The sequence below is a fragment of the Telmatherina bonti genome (assembly GCF_933228915.1).
Source record: "Telmatherina bonti genome assembly, chromosome: 4".
Taxonomy (NCBI): domain Eukaryota; kingdom Metazoa; phylum Chordata; class Actinopteri; order Atheriniformes; family Telmatherinidae; genus Telmatherina; species Telmatherina bonti.
The window spans coordinates 31,789,145-31,807,977 of NC_136622.1; the positions used below are offsets into that span (position 1 = coordinate 31,789,145).

At 40.9% G+C, this 18,833-nt stretch overlaps 1 protein-coding gene across 1 annotated transcript; it reads right to left on the minus strand.

The window, feature by feature from the left end:
- Positions 1 to 8,484: 8,484 nt before the first annotated feature.
- LOC306755304 (uncharacterized protein) lies at positions 8,485 to 18,833 on the minus strand (the record flags this gene model as incomplete). The annotated part of the gene is made up of 6 exons (XM_079239636.1): positions 8,485 to 9,012; positions 11,216 to 11,353; positions 13,705 to 14,252; positions 15,031 to 15,064; positions 15,235 to 15,292; positions 18,700 to 18,833. 6 exons carry the CDS (start codon positions 18,831 to 18,833, stop codon positions 8,485 to 8,487), a joined length of 1,440 nt encoding a protein of 479 aa, XP_079095762.1.

Below are 18,833 nucleotides of genomic sequence, written 5' to 3' on the forward strand. Positions count from 1 at the left end.
ACGTATTTACTGACCCTTGTAAAGTTTGCAACATGAGGCTGAAACTGGAATCTTGTGTCAGAAATTTGCGTCTTTTTCAGCTCAGTTTTGGATGAGTGATTTGTGCAGCAAATGGCTGCAACAGATAAAATGTAATACGTGTTTTTGTTCCAGGTTGACAGATTTCATTTCATGTCCGAGCAAATCCTAATTATATGGTTGTGTCACTTTAGATTTTAGGCAATGGCTTCTCCCCGTCTGCACTTTATATCCACACCATACGGAGCGATCTGTTCTCTGTTGTCTGATAACTCAATACTACATTGAAACAACATTTTCTGTAGCTAATCCACTCAATAGCAGTGGTATTGAGTTTGTATTTATTCATATTGATTAAAAAAAGCTGCAGGAGGGATTTCTTGTGGTTTGATATCATTATTTAAATCTTATTTAACCTTATTTTAACATTCCTCATGTTCTAACTCAGCTGAAAATGAACGTAGTAGTAGTAGTAGTAGTAGTAGTAGTAGTAGTAGTAGTAGTAGTAGTAGTAGTAGTACTTTACAGTCAGAGGGATCAAACTCCAACTCAGCCTTTCTATGTGGAGGTTCACTTGTTCTTTCTGAGTCTGTTTTTCCCTCAATGCTTCCGTTTTCTCCCGCAGTCTGAGGAATTACTTATTAGGTAAAATGCTGATTGTAAATTGAGCCAATGGGGATAAATGTTCCTCTGGAGGAAAATTGGTAATTGTGTGTGTCCCACTTCTTCATGAAAACATAAAGCAGACACAGAAAATGGATAAAAAAAAAAAGACAAAAAGGCGATATATATGTACATATGTGTATAAATATGTATGTGTATAGATAGATATAAATGAACAGTAGATAGCCTGGTCAGTTTTCACACAGATAAACAAATCCTGCTGGTCGACTTGTAACTGGAACACCATCATATTGGGTTAGATGTTGACGTCATTCCCAGCTCCGACCTTTTCACTTCTGAGGTAAATGTTGCTTCACTGTGGAAAACACAGAAGGTGACGTGGACAAAGATCTACTTTGTATTAAAGAAAAGACAAATTTGTCCAATTCATCTCTAGTCTGTACTTTTCATCGTGTTTCTTCATCCTCTATTGACAAGTTTTTAGCACTTGTTTGGGACATTTTCATCCAATCAGCATCTGACCTGGAGCTTTATCGTGAAGCGCTTTAAAAAAATCAACTAGAAAGACTCCAGAAGCTGCAGGATTCTCCTGGGCCTGACGTCGAAATGAAACATGGCTGCTCTGTGCATAAAAACTGACCACAATAAGGTCTTGATTAAATGTTTTATGAAACTAGTCACACACGGTGTGCATCTGTCAGAGTGGAGTGTAATGTTATCGGCTTGTAATGATTACAATAGCCGCCCTGGTCGGTGGGTTAAAAAGTGAGCAAAGTCTGCTTGTTTTCTGCTTTGTAGCTGGAACATCGCCAACTTGTGTATGAAGTCGTTCCCAGATTGAAGCTCCAGTCTTTCTGATGGTTTTAAAGGGCAGCACTCAAATCCGTCTGTGTTGGCTAAATATCCAAAAAGATGAGATAAGATGATGCTGTTTGGGATGAGATTTATGCAGATTTACCTAGAAGCTACCTTAGCATACATTAGCTTTCAGCTATGTGTTACAAAGACAGTGACTTCAGACTGAGCGTGTCTTAATCACGTACAAAACTAAAATCTTACACGCAGTATAGTGAAAGCATAAAAGCGGAAAGCTTGAACACTTATCTATGTTTCTAAAGACATACAACAACATTAAAAGGAGTGTTTCTCTTAACACTAATAGGAAAACACATGCAAGGCAAAGAAAAACATAATATGCAGCTCTACTTATGAGTTACCTCCAGTCACAGTTGTTTATTAGTAGTAAAAGCACACACTGACCAAACATTTCTTTCAGAATTTGCTTAAAAGTTGGGAAAAATGTTACAATACAGAGTCAAATTTTAGAAGATAAATGACGTTTTGAACAGAAATTAAGGTGAGATGATGGAAAATCCCTTTACTTTGTGTGTTCATTTATCAGTATTTCTCTAGAAAATCCCAGAGTCAGCTCTTCTGTGTTTTCAGGAGACTTTGGAGACCGGTACTTTGGGACGGACGGTTCAGACAGCTGGAGCGACGATGAGGACCAGGAGCAGCTGTCCTTCTGACTCAAACAGCTGCGAGCCTCTGTGAAAGAAAAAAAACACACAACTACTTGAAAACTCTGGTGTTTGTGGATCCTCCTCTTCAGGCGCAGACGAGCAAAAATGAGATTAGATTCCCTTTTGTGTTCAGCAGAGGAAATTTTATACTTTAAACGCAGCCAATCAATGAGTCTAAGTAAAGTTTTGTGCCAGGGGACATTTTGTTCTGGTGCAAGTCATTGTTCATGTCGTCCTACTGGGGGGGGGGGGGTCATAGATGTGAAACAGTGCCATTACCTTACAGGTGCAATATTGCAATTAAAAAAGTCTTTTAACTAATTCATTGTAGGTTTTGGTTGCACTGTTTGGGGTTTTACTCTGAACAGTGTCTTGAAGAGTAATCTGAAACTCAACAGCAGGGCTCAGCAGATTCATCCAAATATTGATACTATCGATACCAAGGCTAGTATTGGTATGATATCGAATTTTTTCTTGCAGCGGGCTTTAGAGTTAAAAATCTAAAGAATGTGAATGGGAACCACCCAACAGTAGGTTTTGGTTTTGTTAAGCTAATTTGCACTCTTACCTTTACATGATTAAAGAGGGAAAACAGTTATTTTGTAACATTATTTACATACAAAATAAATGTCAAATTTAAATATCTCAGGTCTAATTTAAATTGCTAATTAAAATGCTTTATTTAACAAAAATCTTTTCGTTTTATTATGATCATAGTCACAATCAATAATTAAAGAAAAATAATTAAATGACTGTGAAAGTTCAAGCAAAAAGTATCGGTATCAGTATCGTATCTATGATACTTGTCCTGGATTTACTTAGTATCAGATCGATACAGAAATTTGCCTTATCGCCCAGCCCCACCCAACAGTGAAAACAGGGAGTCACTGTAACGTCATCTTTAACATGTCTGAGCATGTTAGCAGTAGATAAATAATACAGCTGTGGCTGAAATTATTTTTATTATTAATAAATCAGACATTTTTATAGAGGATTTGGGAAAACCTAGAGGAAGATCAAAGTTGCTCAAATTCATCAGTGTCCACGTAGAATTCATGCAACAGCTGGTGAGTCTCTGCCAAAGCCCGTGCACCGTATTAATCAATCCAACTCTGCACTAACACCGACACCCCTCCAGTAAGTTTCAGGAAGTCCAGTTTGTAGGTTTTGTTAAACCTTAACAAAAAAAAAAGAAAGAAAAAAAATCGTCTACCTCACATTTCACCTTGGCCGTGCAGCAAAGATTTCATCTTCTGGAAGATGAATGGGTTAAAATGAAGGGGAGATTATTCAGGTTGTGACAAAGGTGCAGAAAGAAATGTGAACTAACCAAGTGGCTAAAAGTTCCGGTGGAGTAAAATCTTCTCTTCTTGGTTTTCTTTCAGGTTATTCTATACGCAAGTGCAACATGAAAAATGTGTTTTCAAATTAAAACTCTTTCGTGTTTTGTTTTGTTTTGTGTTTTTTTTAAATTCTTTTTTTTTTGTCGTTTTAGGTCATTTTGACAAAGATAAATTGAACGTTTCATTGTTTTAAACATCATTGTATTTCTAGTTTTTTTTCCCCCAAATTACTGATACTTATGTGTCCACTCAGGTTACATAATGTAGTTTAGCTCAGGGATCCCAAACCCTGGTCCTCAAGGACCAGTGTCCTGCAGGTTTTCCATGTGTTCAGGCTGAAACACACCTGACTCAGACTCGGACAAGCTCTGCACATGTCTGCTAAATACACACTGATTTGAATCAGGTGTCTTGCAGCTGGGAGACTTGGAAAACCTGCAGGACACCAGTCCTCGAGGACCAGGATTGGGGATCCCTGGTTTAGCTGAACTGAACTACAATCCTCAGTAAACCAGGAAACTAGTGTCATCTTTAGCTAAATCTTTTCATACTTCTGAACCCATGAAGCCCATTCAGCCTCTATAAGAGCTTAAAATAATTACAGATGTAATCACTTACTATAAATATAGAATAAAACATGACATTTGTGTTTATTTTCAACTAAAGTTCAGACCGCGATGTTTACAAAATGCCTCTGAAAGTGTACTTTAGTGCAAACATTATTATCTAAAATTTATCTTTATTAGTTATTTTAATTTTTTTCATATAATCAATAACATGACATCACAGATGTTTGCTGTCAAATGGGGAGAAGAGTATAAATTTCCTATTTCTCTTGTTTTATTGCAATTCAGGCATTGTAACAAGCAGACATCCTTTTTGTGTCTTTTTTTTTTATTATTGTTTTCTGAAAATATGTTCATGATTTAAAAAGTTAAAGTACATTTTCAAATAACTAATTAGTAAAAAGCCTTAAAATGTGAAAATTTGCCTCCTGTGACGTGTCTAAAGGGGCCTTTTTTGGCTTTGATATCCTGCGGTGAACCTTTTTTTCACCAATCTACGGTAAGCAACAGTTTATTAAGTGAAACCAAAATCAGCAGCTTAACCTCAGAAATAATCGTTTAATGCAGCATCATGATTTGTCACGCATTAAAGAAACCTTTTAAACTAATATCTTTGTGATGGTTCCAGAAATGACTACTCTTTTGAAAGCCTGATGATTAATAATTAATGATTACTTTGAATCTTGAACATGACAAAATTACATCAATATTTACCAGTATAATGAAATGAAATGAAAAATACTTTATTAATCCCCAAAGGGAAATTAAATATTGCAGCAGATAGTAAAGGAGGTCTTGTTCTGGAGGCTGCTGGCAGGAATGATCTCCTGTATCTTCTGTATGACTTGGGAGTTTTGAATTCTGGTCTTATCAAGCAATGAGAAATGTTCTTCTTGCTCAGTTTAAAGGAGCGAGAGAGTAAAAGATGCCAGAATATGGTGAGAAGCGGTTGTTTAGAAGTCATAGTTAGGTTTATAGTGCTTTAAATTCATATGAAACTTACATAAGTTAAGGTAGAACAGCTGTTCATCAAGTCTGATTTTATTTGTTTTGAATGTAAAAGAAAAAAAAAATCCAGGAGAAAAATACCAACCCTGATCATTTCTTTTCCAGGATGTATTCCAGGAGTTTAAAGAAAGATTTTTGCTACTGAGACATAGTGAGGCTGAAATTTGCGTGTGGACAGACAGCCGCTGTGAGGTCACAGACGGTCACACGCTCGCGACTGAATATTTTATACACTTTCCTCAGACTGTCAGGGTTCATGCCCGGGCTGCGGTGCTTAACCCCTGTGTGATGCACCTAAAGTCCTGAAGGGGTCAGTAAAGCTCCCACAAAGCCTCCCTCACCGCGTTTTCTCCCCCTTTCTGTTCTCCCCCCTGCAGGATGCACCTGAATCACATGTTAAAACTAATCTGACATTTAGTGACACGACTTGCATCTCCTCAGTTTGCCTGATCTGATGTTCATTCCTGTGTGGAAGCATCCCGCCTTATCAGGGCTGCAGAAGGATCAGTAAAGATGTCAAGCCTCCTGTTTTGTCCTCCCTGTTGTATTCACACCCTTGGGTCCCCCCCGCTGCTAGAGCCACATCGGGGGGGGGGGGGGGGGGGGGGGGTGACATGACTCCCCTGTAATCTGCCAGTTTACGACCTCGTGCTCGGTGTGATCTCTCCTCTCTGAGTCTTTTCCCCTCTTGTCATTCACATTCTGGGAATCTCGCAGCCTCATTCATGCTGCTCACAGTGAGATTAGCACATCACATGAGCTGTGAATGTTGTGTCATCTTCACACCTACAGTATCTGCTGCTGCTACACGTTTGTTTTGGGCTGTTTTGCTGTGATAGCTCCTCGCCGGGCGGGTGACACTGTGATCACGGATGTCACACGGAGCACGCTGTATCCTCCAAGACAGCAGAAGACTCCCTCGCCCATGTGACTACTGCCTCAAGGTTAACCTGTTACCATGGAGACAGGCCCGCCAATGAAAATTCAGCAGATGGTTGCGATGTTGACTGCAAGCTTTTTGTTTTAAGGGGTGACCTATTTTTTTTTCTCCCCCCCCCCCAGTTTTTCTCCCTCCACAGCTACTCAGACGCAGACCCCTCTACTCTGGCACATGTGCACATTCACACAGATGAGAAAGAAAGGAGAAAAAAAACCCCCAAAAAACCATGGGAAGGCTACTCACACAAACACACTTGTGCTCCATGTAAAAACGGGGTTGAAAAGAAGCAACAAAGGAAACAAGAAGTCTCAGGAATAAAATCATGAAAATATCACTTTTTTAAAAAAAAAAAAAAAACCAATTTCCACCCTTAGATAGAATTACAAAGGTATGGAAAGGGTTTTCTCTCCTTTTTCCAGGACTAAAGATGTGAAATCTCCAGGCAGCTTTTTTAGATCAAAAGAAATGCTGTTCCTCAGGAAAAAAAAAAAAAAAAAGCTTCAGCAAATTCTGCTTTCTGTCCCCCTTTAATAAGCGAGACTATGAGATAAAACATATTTCTTTTAAAGTGCCACTTTATTACAAAAGTATAAACTTGACTGACATTTCATGAATAGTAATCTTGATATAAAACATTACAATCTTTTGCACTTTAGCACTTAATTACACGCTTTTTGAGTACAAGACCCTGTAGTCTGAATAGCAAACACACAACATTAGCTGCCACATTTAACTTAGCAGGGTTTTCCAAGAACACACCGTAGCTTCATGGCTTCGAAAAAACAACAAACAGAATACACTGAAATTTACATTGCAGCTGTTTTGCAGTTTGTGTCACAATAGAAGTCATTCCAAAACACAATTGAACATAATAGAAAAAGATAGAATTCTTGACACTGATGATATATTTATTATTCTTTCTCTTTTGTCATGTACATACACATTGCATCAACATACAGTATAATCACATTGTTTGCTGGGGATATTTGGTCGAGTGAACTTGTCATTGTCCAGGATTTGGATGTCATTTGTTTGCGTTATCCTCCGGGAGATGCTCTGCAACCGCTTGCTTCACATTTTTGTCATTTCTGCGATATTTTCAACACTGATAACAGAGAGAGCGTCCGTCGATGGAGTGATAGTGAAACATGGCGTTTGCTAAACACACATCAGTTCTACTGTAAGCCTTCCACGCTGCACTATGATGAAACCCAAGCAGATTTGCATGATCACAAGGCAGGAGAAGGGAAGCAGGGGGGGCTATGTAGATGAACATACCACAGACATGAGTGAGGATTGAGCGGACGAGGTGCGAGGAAAGGTAGGGGGTTGAGTGGACTGTCTCCACCTTTTAGGACTCGAGCAGTTCTCTCTTTGTTTCATCTGCACTGTGTGTGTGTTGCATTTGCAGGAGAGAAAGTGAGTCCTTCTCTCAGCTGCACAGAGTCCCACCGAGCCAAAGACGTCCTTAATCTAACTGGCTTTGAGCTCTACAGAGAAATAAAGCAACACACTAAAATAAATAAAGAAATAAATAAACAACCAACAACGATATTAAAATAAAAACATTCATATAGAGGTACCACATGACAGTGCGTAACTTTTTTTTTTGTTTTGTTTTTTGTGTTTTTTTTTTTTTTCATTTTGTTTTCTAGGCATGCAACTTGTAGCAGGCAAAGTGCAGAAACAGGATCGACAAAGTAAACACTTCATTTACAGACGGCAGTGGAGACAGTGTTCAGTCCGAGTCATGGTGAAAGCAAACATGATGGAGGGAAGTATCCGATCAGCTTTGTCGCGTGAAAATGGTCGAAATCAGTCGAAGCTTTCAGGAAGAATGTAAAATGTGCAATTTGTGGTTTTTTTCTTATAATACTCTCATAATTGTTTCTCCTGGTCCCTGAGCTTTCAAGTATCTTGATTAATAATTAATTCTTAGTTTTCTTTTAAAATTCCATCCTGAATAATGTCAAACACAGGGAAGGCCTGTTCACCACAGACTAAGTGCTACCAAAATATTTCACACAATGCTGTGCCTTTTCCTCAATTAGAGGTCCTGCTTGGACCAGACATATATAAGACTATTTTTTTACCTGCTAGAATCAAGGAAGAATTTAGCCTTTTAACTTTGCTGTGCTTTGCACATATGTGTAAATGAAACAGAAGTGCTACTGTTACCTGCAGATTGCTCTGCAATGGTCTTGTGCTCTTTTATTATTCACTACCTTTGGATTTCTTAGAAGGTTTATAGATTATAGGACTTTGTATTCAGTCCAGGTCATAACAGATCAACATTACTACCCCAAGGCCTCTGGAGCCTGTGAAAGGCTTGATGTTATGACTTGAATGTAAACAGTATGTGTGGGTGAGCATGACAGGAGCCAAGCCGTCACTCCGTGTGGCGTAAGCTCAGCTCCTTGTGTCGGAAGGAGAGGGTGGGGTGTCACAGTGCAGCAGCCACCTTAGAGCCCTGTTACGTACATCTCCATACCATCGTTGAAAGTGAAGATGGTGGTGGTGCTGGAGGTGGTGGAGCCCTGCTTCAGGTCACCGATGCTCTCGTACAGGTTCTCCCCCGGCAGCAGCAGAGCTTTGGCAGGCAGATGTTGTAACTTGGGGGTCTGCTGCGTCGGTGGCGGCGGAGGGGGGTGCTGCTGCTGCAAAGGCTGCTGGGCTTTCTTCCTCCTCGGTCGCAAAGTGGCACATGTGTTGGGGGGCCGCTCTCGCTTCCAGCCGCCGCCACCCTCCACGTTCTCGTAGGCCGGATCGCACTCCTCTGTCCCGATGGACTCGTAGCAGTGGTCGTCGAGGGGTCCTCCGACTAATTTGCCCTCCTGAGGGGCCCACGTCTGGGGTTTGACCACGACACTAAACCCCCCATCCCGGTCGCCTCGACCTAAGGTCCGGAAGCCAAGGTTGGCAGGGGGAGACCCCGGCACGGCTCTCTTCTTCTTCCCAGGTTTGCACACTTTCGAGTACATTTCAGCCACCTGCAATAACAGCAAACGTTGTGATGCAGAAGCAAACGTTAAAGGAATAGTTCAACATTTAGACTCACATTCATACTATAGCTTGGAGTCACTAAGTAAATGTTTAAATTAGAACTTTTCAAGATAAAAATCACAAAACGCTTCACAATGAAACACAAAACAGTGAACTCAAAAACAAATAGAAGTGAGTTAAAATAGATTTTTAGCTGTTTTTAAAAGGGAGTTTTTTTTTTCCTTCCCACTGTCGCCGCATGCATGCTCAGGATGGGGGATTGGATCAAAGTCATGATTCGATGCAATCAGTTGGTTTCTATTGCAGGATATGTATGAATTGGCGTGAAATGATGTGTATGTTGATTCATGTATGTAAAGTGCCCTGTGACAACATTGTTGTGAAGTGGCGCTATACAAATAAAGCTGAATTGAATTGAATTGAATTAAAAGAGATGGAAATGGTCAAATGGTTCGGTAGAAAATCATCCCTCCAACACCTTCACATATCTCCAATAAACATGTTTGAAACCAAAGCATGAAAACAGAATAGTGAAAATGGAAATCCTAGTAAAACTGAACTAGATAAGATGCTGAATATTTTAACTTTGAGTCCTACAACCACTACAAAACACTGTGAGTTTCATTTAAATAATACTATAAGCTTTAGTTTGGGCCTGTCATCAGGATTACACTGTAGTCAAAGCTTTCACACATTCTGAAAGTATGGATGACAAAAAGGCTATAAAGGAAACGGGGAAAAGCAAAAGTCTGGGCACCCATCCTAAAAAACTAGTGTTGCTGTGAATAGTTCAGTGAGTAGAAGGTGAACTGGTCTCCATAAAGTAGAGGTTTTAGAGATGAAACACATTTTACATTTAAAGTTAGCACATATAACTGCTGTTTTATCTAATTTGAGCTGCCGTTGTCACCATCACTTTAAAGTCAAACCTGATGCAAACTTTCTAAGCTCTACAGATCCTCTGACTCCTCAAACAATCTTCAGCTGCTCAGTGCTGCTGCTTACCCTAATGAAAATTAAAATCATTAAATCCCACAAAGCATCAGAAGGCTAAATGTTCAGGTTCCTGTTTCCTCGGTTCATTATGTAATGAAGAAATGGAGAGAACTGGTTGTACGATTGCTAGGAAGGCAAATCGATGCAGCTGTGTGGCTGCAGAAGGAAGCTTGACAGGACTCTGTAGTGATGAGCATCTGTTACTTCTGCAGAAATATGTCCCTCATCAGAAAAGGAAAAACCTCACAGTGTTGACAAAAGATATAACCAAATGCATCTGAGTAGCTTGATGGATGTTCAGTAGACTCATAAAATTTATGTTTGCAGGGGAAAAAAGGTGCAAAATCTCATGAAAGAAATCCTGCAAACAGGGCTGATGAAACTGACTGTGGATTCATAAGAAGCGTTAAAGTGGCTCTATTGCTCACATTTAAGTCTAGTTTATTTTAATATGCAAGTCCAGAAGGGCAAGAAATAATAAAGCATTTTTCCACAAACCCCTTAATTTACTTTGTATCGATTCTGTCAGATCAGCGTCTGCCATGAACAAGCGAACAGAGAAAGCTCCGCCCTCTGTCCTGCCTGCTGGCTGCGTCTGATTGGTCAGCTGCTAGGAGTAGTTATACAGAGCAGTGAAGGTGGGCGTGGCTTTCTTCTTGTGAACGTGCACAACCTAGAGAAGATGACCAATCACTGAGTCCCTCCCCTGAGACATCACTAAAATTTTGAAGTAGAAAAAACTCTCTAAAACCAATCGTTTCAGTCACCATGGAAACCAAACGTGGGGAGTGCTGGAAAACTCAAATATGCGTTTAGGTCATAAAAAAGGCACTGCTCATATGTCTGATGATTATTTAACACTATACCACTGTAGAAAGCTCAGAAAACTGGAAATAGCATCATAGAGCCGCTGTAAGGACATGCTTTAATCTTTAACTTTATGTTTTGGTTTTTAATTTGGTCATTTTTCCCTGCTAAGCTTAGTAATGATGTCCAAACTATACAACTTCCCTGGATTCGAAATGACTAAACCAAATTTAAAATGTTATTTTAAATAAAGAACTGGATAAACCAGTCGATACGCATGCCGGTAAACTGGATGTGATCTTAGAGAACAATAAAATCAAAGGGTTTTAACAAATAATAAATGAATGACAAACAGTTTGATGAGCATGCTGAGGTCGCCTCACTCACCGCAGCAGCAGACGGTTGCATATTCTCCACCGTGTGAGCACCCAGAGGGCCCAGAGCTTTATTTTGGAGCATGAGCATGTCATCGTCCTCTGGAGGCTTCCAGATATACTGCTCTCCATTGCCCATGAACATCACTTCCTATCAACAGAGCAACAAATAACATTTGGGACAGAGTCGGTCACGTGTTCTGCATGCTGCTACGCTGAGCAAAAAGGGCATCCGTGAGAATAAAAACTGCATTCTTAACAGTGACATGACAAGGCTCACAGAGGACAAATTAACCACTTTCCAGCAGAGCCGCCGCGTTTGATGGATTTTATTCGGTGTTGAATAGATTTTCCCTGAAAGGTGGAGCCTGTGAGGAAGCAGGTGCTTTCACTGTGGATGACTCCATTTCAGCATGTTGCATCATCCGCATGAAAATCGGCGGCAAGCAGATGTGTGAGCAAAGTGCTTACACGTGTAAGCCTGTGAATGGTGCGTGTTACTGAACTGGGGTCACAGCAGACAGCTTGACCTCGCTGACCTCACACAGGGGCAGCAAATGGTTTCCCACTGTCACCTGGAGGGGAACACAGAGCCTCACATCTATGGTAAAAGCGGCCTGCCTGCCTACACTCCTGCTGCTGCGAACATATGGAGGAGGTGACACTGCTGAGAGCAGAAATACGCCACACTCACCAAGAATTCCACAACAAATAAAAATCGCTCGCTGCCCTGGACTTCAAAGAGATTTCTGCAGAAGTGCCAGCATATCAGAACAGCGTGCATGAAGCAGCCGACTGCAGAAGAAACTGCAACACTGGCACAAAACACAGCCGCACAGGTCCTCTGCAGCAGCTACAGGAAAGTCTTCTCCAGATCCTGATCTCTGCGTCCCGACCACTAACAGCATATTTACTGAATGGGTAGTACTGGGGCTGGCAGAGGACAAAAAAGCAAATAAATTCCACACTAAGACATTTATTTACCTAAACTGGAGGTCTTTGGTACTGGTCACTGTCTCAATATGTGTCTGTGAGACTGGTGAGCACAGAGCATCAACTTTCCAGTTATCACTTTCCCCAGCTTGGAAAACAAACTGGAAGTGGTGTTGTTGCAGTTTATTGAAAAGCATGCATAGATATTGTATTTGGAAAGTTATCAAACTCGTCTCATCACTGGTTGAATTTATGCTACTGAAATATGACATTTGCATAAGTAGTGAAGCTGAGACACCAAATTTGTGCGTTCATGTCTACATCTGAAGGAGGAAAAGAAGATTGGAGATGCAAACAAATGTAAGACCTGTTCTCTACTGGACAGGTGTTCAGAGTGGTCAGACCTGCTGGAGAAGAAACAGCCAGAAACTGTCTAATCTAAGAGTTTGTACCAGTTACTATGTGAGGAAGAAAACAGGAATTAATTATCATTTTATCAAATCACATCTCAATGGCTGGTGGTGGGCTAAAAGACAGAGAGGAGCTCGAGCCTAAACATATTCAAGATCCAATTTTGGATGTGTGTGAAAGAAATATATATATATTTATTTATTCATTCATTTATTTATTTGACAGTCTCCAAGGCATTTGCACATGATAACCAGGGATCAGGTAATACTGGTGTTCCTGTATTTTTTAAAAAATACACATCTTTGCCTGGCATGTCTGTTTAAGAAAATACATTTCATAATCTTGTTTCCCTTCTGAAACTAAAATGCCAGCCTGTGGAGGATAAAAATGTGGAATATATGAACAAATACACTTGTTTGAAAAAGTAAATTAGCACCACGTGAAATAAACATAAAAAACAAATGCTCTCTTTCTCTCATGCACAAACACACACATTTAAAAACCCTGTTCTGTAGATTTTGACATTTTGGGAAATTAGACTTATTTTCTTGTCAAAATTAGCTTAGTTTATCTTTGCTTCCCGGTAGTTTATTTTAGCTTAGCTTAGCTTAGCTTAGCTTAGCTTGGCTTAGCTTAGCTTAACAAGGGACTAATAGTTTTGTGTAAACTACTGTAAGGGAAAACAACTACTTTGCTTCATGGAGGGCTACTTTTGATCACATTCCCTCTGCTCAGGTCTATTGCTAAGCTAACCTAAAAGCTTACCTTTCTTAGCATGTGCACATGTATGTGGTAGAAACCTGATCTACAGTTGTCCTTTACCACTCTGGTTCTGACACATAAACACATGTAGTTGTGTTGCATATTGGATTTCTGGTGAAAACAACCCTCATGTTTACTTTCATGTCAGTTTGAGAACTGTAGTCCCTTAACTCTTCTGATATGCCCCTTTATGTAGTCATTTGGTTCTTGGCAAATGTCAGCAATTACCAAAACAAACAGCACCTGACTACAGGTAGCTAAAGAAAAGGGTCTGAAAACTTTAAACTGCATGAAAAGGGCAGAGTTTTAAGACATCTGACAACAGCAACAAAACAGATTCCCAATCAAAATATAGTTGCAATTTCTACAGTCTGCAAGACATGTAATGGCACCAACCTTTGGGAATGACGGGACGTTAAAGGCCTCAACGTTTCTGCGGGGCAACTTTGTGCTGTGGGGGTGTGGCGGAGGAGGAGCTGAATGAGAAGGCGGGGCGTGTCGTGGAGGCGGTGCTGGGGGTTCCACCATATCTGTCCCACTGTCTCTCTTCTGAGGTGCCTTGTCTGCCTTCCTCAGCTTCCTGACGCAGGCGTACTCTGCCGTCTCCGGAGGGTGAGGGGGAGACATGACCTGAGCCTCAGGTTCAGGCAACCCTCCTTCCACATCCCCGTCTGGGTCTGGGGGCGCTGGGGTGTTGGCGGGGACGGCTGGAGGGGCTGGAGTGTCCGTCTGCCCGGCCCTGCCTACCATGGCGTAGAGGGCATCGTCAGTACGTGTGGTAGAGGAACGTTGGCCCACTTCAGAGTAAGTGTGCTCGCTTTCCTCTCCAGTCCCAGAGGGGATCTGGGGAAGCTGCCTGCCTTGAGAACGAAGGTCAGAGTTAGACCGCCGGCTGGGCAGCAGAAGATGGTCCATGCTGGCTGGACGTTTCTTTTTGGATGCCTCTGCAAGGCCCATACAGCCTGATGTTATACTGCCTGTACTCCAAATACCCTCCATGAAACAGAACTCACATCCAGTACCTTCTGCTTTCTGGCAGTGAATGAGGAACTGACATAGATGTTGGAAATATGCATCCAAATTGGCTTCATGCGACTGCAGTGGAAGCAGGACAAGTATGAAGCAGGACATATGTTTATGTCTCTTCAAAACCTCTTGGGCTACTGTCACAGTGCCCACAAAAAAGCAGTTCCCTGTTGACTGTCAGTGATGAAGCTCCAGGATTTGTCTTGGCACTCCGATTTATGTCTTTGAGAGAGAAATGCATGTTCATAAATCTGGGCCAAACATTCTGGTGAAATAAATTGTAAATGCGATGTGAATTCTGTTTTAGGGTAAATTTATCTTCTGACATGTCTTTAAATCTTATCATAGAGGACATTTATAGTGAATTTGCAGCCAGATCACATACTGATTAGTACAGAAATGGTCTACAGCGTGGAGGCTGCAGCTGTTCTGCTTTCAAAGAAAATCATTGACCACGTGCTCCTGATGTTTTTGAGGAAAGTTCCCGACCTCCCCAGCACAGAAATGGCTTGGCATCGCAGCTCAAAAAAGAAAAAAAAAGAGCGTTGTAGCTTCTGAAAAGTTGACTTTGTGATGCCGGCTTTTCTGGTGAGAAATGAGCTTTACTTAAAAGAACGCATGTCAGGATTGGTATGTGAAAGATGCACTCACTTTTCCCATTGCAGTTCATCTTGTTCATCTCAGTGTCTGATTTACTGATGGAGCGCAGCTTCGACTGCTTGAGTATACCCTGAGTATACACACACACACACACACACACACACACATAGGGCCAGTTAAGCAGTAATTAAGACTGAAGAGGTGTCCTCTGCATGATATCGTTCCCTGGTGAATGAAGTGGCTTTGGCTACCTCTGCTGCAGTACAAACACTACTGAGAAGCATATTGCCTGGTACCTACCATGTCCATGAGACGATGTTTTCCACCCTCGCCAGGGACATTGTGTGTCTTCCCCTTCCTGTGACAAACACAAGCACTCTGTCATAAAGGATCCAACACTGATTCACTTCTGAGTGTGTTGCAGTTTGTGTCTGAATCATTGTCCATGTGTCACTGAGTCAGCTTATGACTGTACATATGAGAAAGACGTTGTGGTGTATTTGCATGTGTGCATACCAGTGTTGGAGAGTAGCTAAGGACAATTACTCAAGTAGTTTAATGGAGTTTGAAGTCCTCTACAAATTGGGTTGTATTTTAATCGTTTAGTGCTACTTGACAACAAAAAGAAAGCTGAGGGAGTTTTACCTGTAAAGAAAAACTTTTTTTCTCTCTTTCCTCTGTTAATTAAATTTAATTAATCTTTATTTGCATGGTGCAAATTCATGATGAAGATCCTATTTAAACATCCTTTCCACACAAAACCCAAACTTTTCCCTTTGCATGTTAACAAAAGATTACAGTCAAACAACAAGATCTCGGTGCAGATGGAAAAAACAAACAGGATAGGAATGGATGTACTGTGCATGCCAGACCTGTAGTGGGTTATGAAACTTTGCAATGACACACCCCATGTGTGCACTACATCCTCGTCCTCTTCAGGCCTGTTCAATCAGGTTTTATGAAGAAGTATAGAAGACATGTTGACGGTGGAGCTCTGTACGCGTGTGTTCATGGGTGTGGTCAGGTGTTAAAGTGTGTGCGTGTGGGCGCGGTTAGGTGTGAGTGCATGTGGGTGGCGCAAAGTTTTAAAAGATTCACCTTCACTTATGCAAATGGTTTGGGAGAGGCAGCTTGGGTAGCCAAGAATTTTGTTGACGGCGTTTCGCTTTTTGTTTTTGCTTTGTGCCACAACGCTGATAGCTGATGGTGAAAATAACTCATCTTGGGTCCAACGTCTCTGTGAGCCTATAGGAAGAAGCGCGTCACGGATATTATAGGACCCAACACCTCTCAGCAGCTTACGGAAAAAGGAAGCCGCAACAAGAGGCATCTTTTGGCAACCCTCTGCTTGTATTGATTATCTGGTACGTGTATCAATTTGTTTTTGCTAACAGGAAAATACTGCTCAAGAAGCAGGTTTTGCCTTAAAAGACTAAAAACCAATAATAAAAAGATTTAGCAGCGCAAACAGAACATAGAGGTCTGCTGTTGTTGTCCATGTGCTTCAATACGCTGTTGAACAAGAGGCCAAAACGGGCGCTAAAACACCTCATGAACAAGAACACGAGGCATATACGAACAGAAATGCTAGCGGGGAAAGCTGCAAGTGCAGAGGAGCAATGCACACATGATGTAACCCACCATAAAAAACTTAACAAAAGTCTAAATTCTTCTCAACACACTTTTACAGACGCAGTCCAAGTTCATTCAATTCATTCATTCATTCATTTTCTGAAACGCTTGATCCAGTTAAGGGTCACAGGGGAGCTGGAGTCTATCCCAGCGGCGTTCGGGGAAGATCATTCAGTTCAGTCCAATTATAATCAAATTATTCCATCAATACCTAATTTATCATATTTGATATCATCTGTTTCTGAGACCTATTGCATTATTTTATGGTAAAAACTTTGCTAACAAAAACCTTTTGCATGCAATCTATTTGTCTTCTACCCCCTGATGGATACGTTTTGCATTAAAATAATCCTGACATATCTCAAAGTAATAAATCAGGGCTGGGCAACTACCCGAGAGCTGCAGTCCTGCAAGTGTTGGAAGTTTCCCTGCTGCAACACACCTGACACCTCAGGCTTTAATGAACAGGTTTATGCAGAGCTTGACATGAAACTCTGCACAAGTCGGCTAAATATCCAATTTTCAGTCAGTTGTGTGGCACCAGGGAAATTCCAAACACTTGCAGGACTGTGGCTCTCAAGGACTGGAGTTTGCCACCCTGTAATAAACTGTACATATATGCAAATTATTAGCATGATTTTATTTATATATAATTACATGTTGGTAAAGGGCCAAATAAAGGCTTAAAATAATTACATTTTTGTACCCATTAACGTTTGGGTTAGCTGTTGAGAGGTTAAACCAAATTCATCACATGACCCTCATTAGTCCTTTTCATAATGACTGTGATTATATATAAGCCTCGCTAAGGAAACCAAAGGATCTCCTTTTCAATTCAGTCACCCATCCTCAGATGTATTTAATCATCTCACTGCTAAGACTAAGGAATAATTTAAATATCATCCAGTCCATGATCATAATTTCTTAGCTAATATTTGATACCAGAATGCTAAAAAGAAGTAGAAGTTTAGATGTTTAGAAACAGAAATATCTAGATTTTTAGCTATTTCCATTAATGCAGACGGCCATTGTGCAGGTAGATCCAGCATTGTAGCTTAAAAAAGCAGGTCCTCAAACCGAAACGATCACAATTTGTTCATACAGTCCCATACCAAACACTATTGGTGACGCCAAAGATATTTCTTGTCTATTACCTGCAGGCGCCTGACCCTGGACTATTATTACATCCATCTCCTATCAGCTACAGGATACCTGCTTATTCCAAAGCAGGGTCAGAGTGGAGTTGGAGCTTATCCACGTGGCTTTCAGGTGAGAGGAAGACTACACTCTGAACGGATCGCCAGTCATCACACACACTCAAAAATAGAGGTACCAGCTTGTACCTAAAAAGGTACAAATGCTTGTCGCTGGGGGTGTACTCTTTTGAGAGACATTTCTGTACCCTTCAGTTCTGGTCTATTTTTGTACCTTATCAAGTTCAACCTCACCTTTTCAAGTTATGTTTTTTATGTTTTCCACAGCATTAGGCCTGGTCCATTCCACTTAGCAAAATTATCTTACCTTTAATCAACAAGTAATCTTCAAAAACTCAAAATACTGACCAGCCATACACTTAGTTTGCAGCATCTGACCTTCATTGTCTGGTGTAGTAAATGACTGTTAAGTAGTACTACTGTCATCACTCAACTCTGCTCCAGTTTGTAACATTACAGCCATTAACATTACATTTTTCAATGCTGCAGGTTCCCTTATGGTCGAAATGGTACAAATTTGTACTTTATGTCACTTTGAACCCTTTTTCGTACTCTGAAGGTGTGCTTCTGGTCTCTTAAAGACCAGTATTGTACTTTTGAGAGAACATTTCTTTAAAATGTACCTACAGGTACAGAAATGTCCTTATCTTGTACCTCTATTTTTGAGAGTGCAGGGCCTGCACTAAACTACCCAAACTTAAATGTAGCTCCATACAAAGTAAAATGTGACCAGTGCAGCAACAGACGAGTCTAAATATATCTTAGAATAATTACTACAAAGTAGTTTAGATTGCTGAATGGCTACGGTTGCTGGAGGAAAGAATCTGAGTGCTTCTTTCACCACTGGTGCATGCATGTGTAAACATTCTTAAGCTCGGAGTGTGTGCGGTCAAATATGTGCGCACAGTATTGCTCTTACCTCTGGCAGCCCACGCAGAGCACCACAATGAGAATCGTAACAACAAAGGCTGAGGCAGCAGCGATAGCGCCCAGCAGCAGGACCTTGCTGTAGGGAGGAGCCGTGAAGTTCAGCCCGTCCTGCATGGAGGCCAT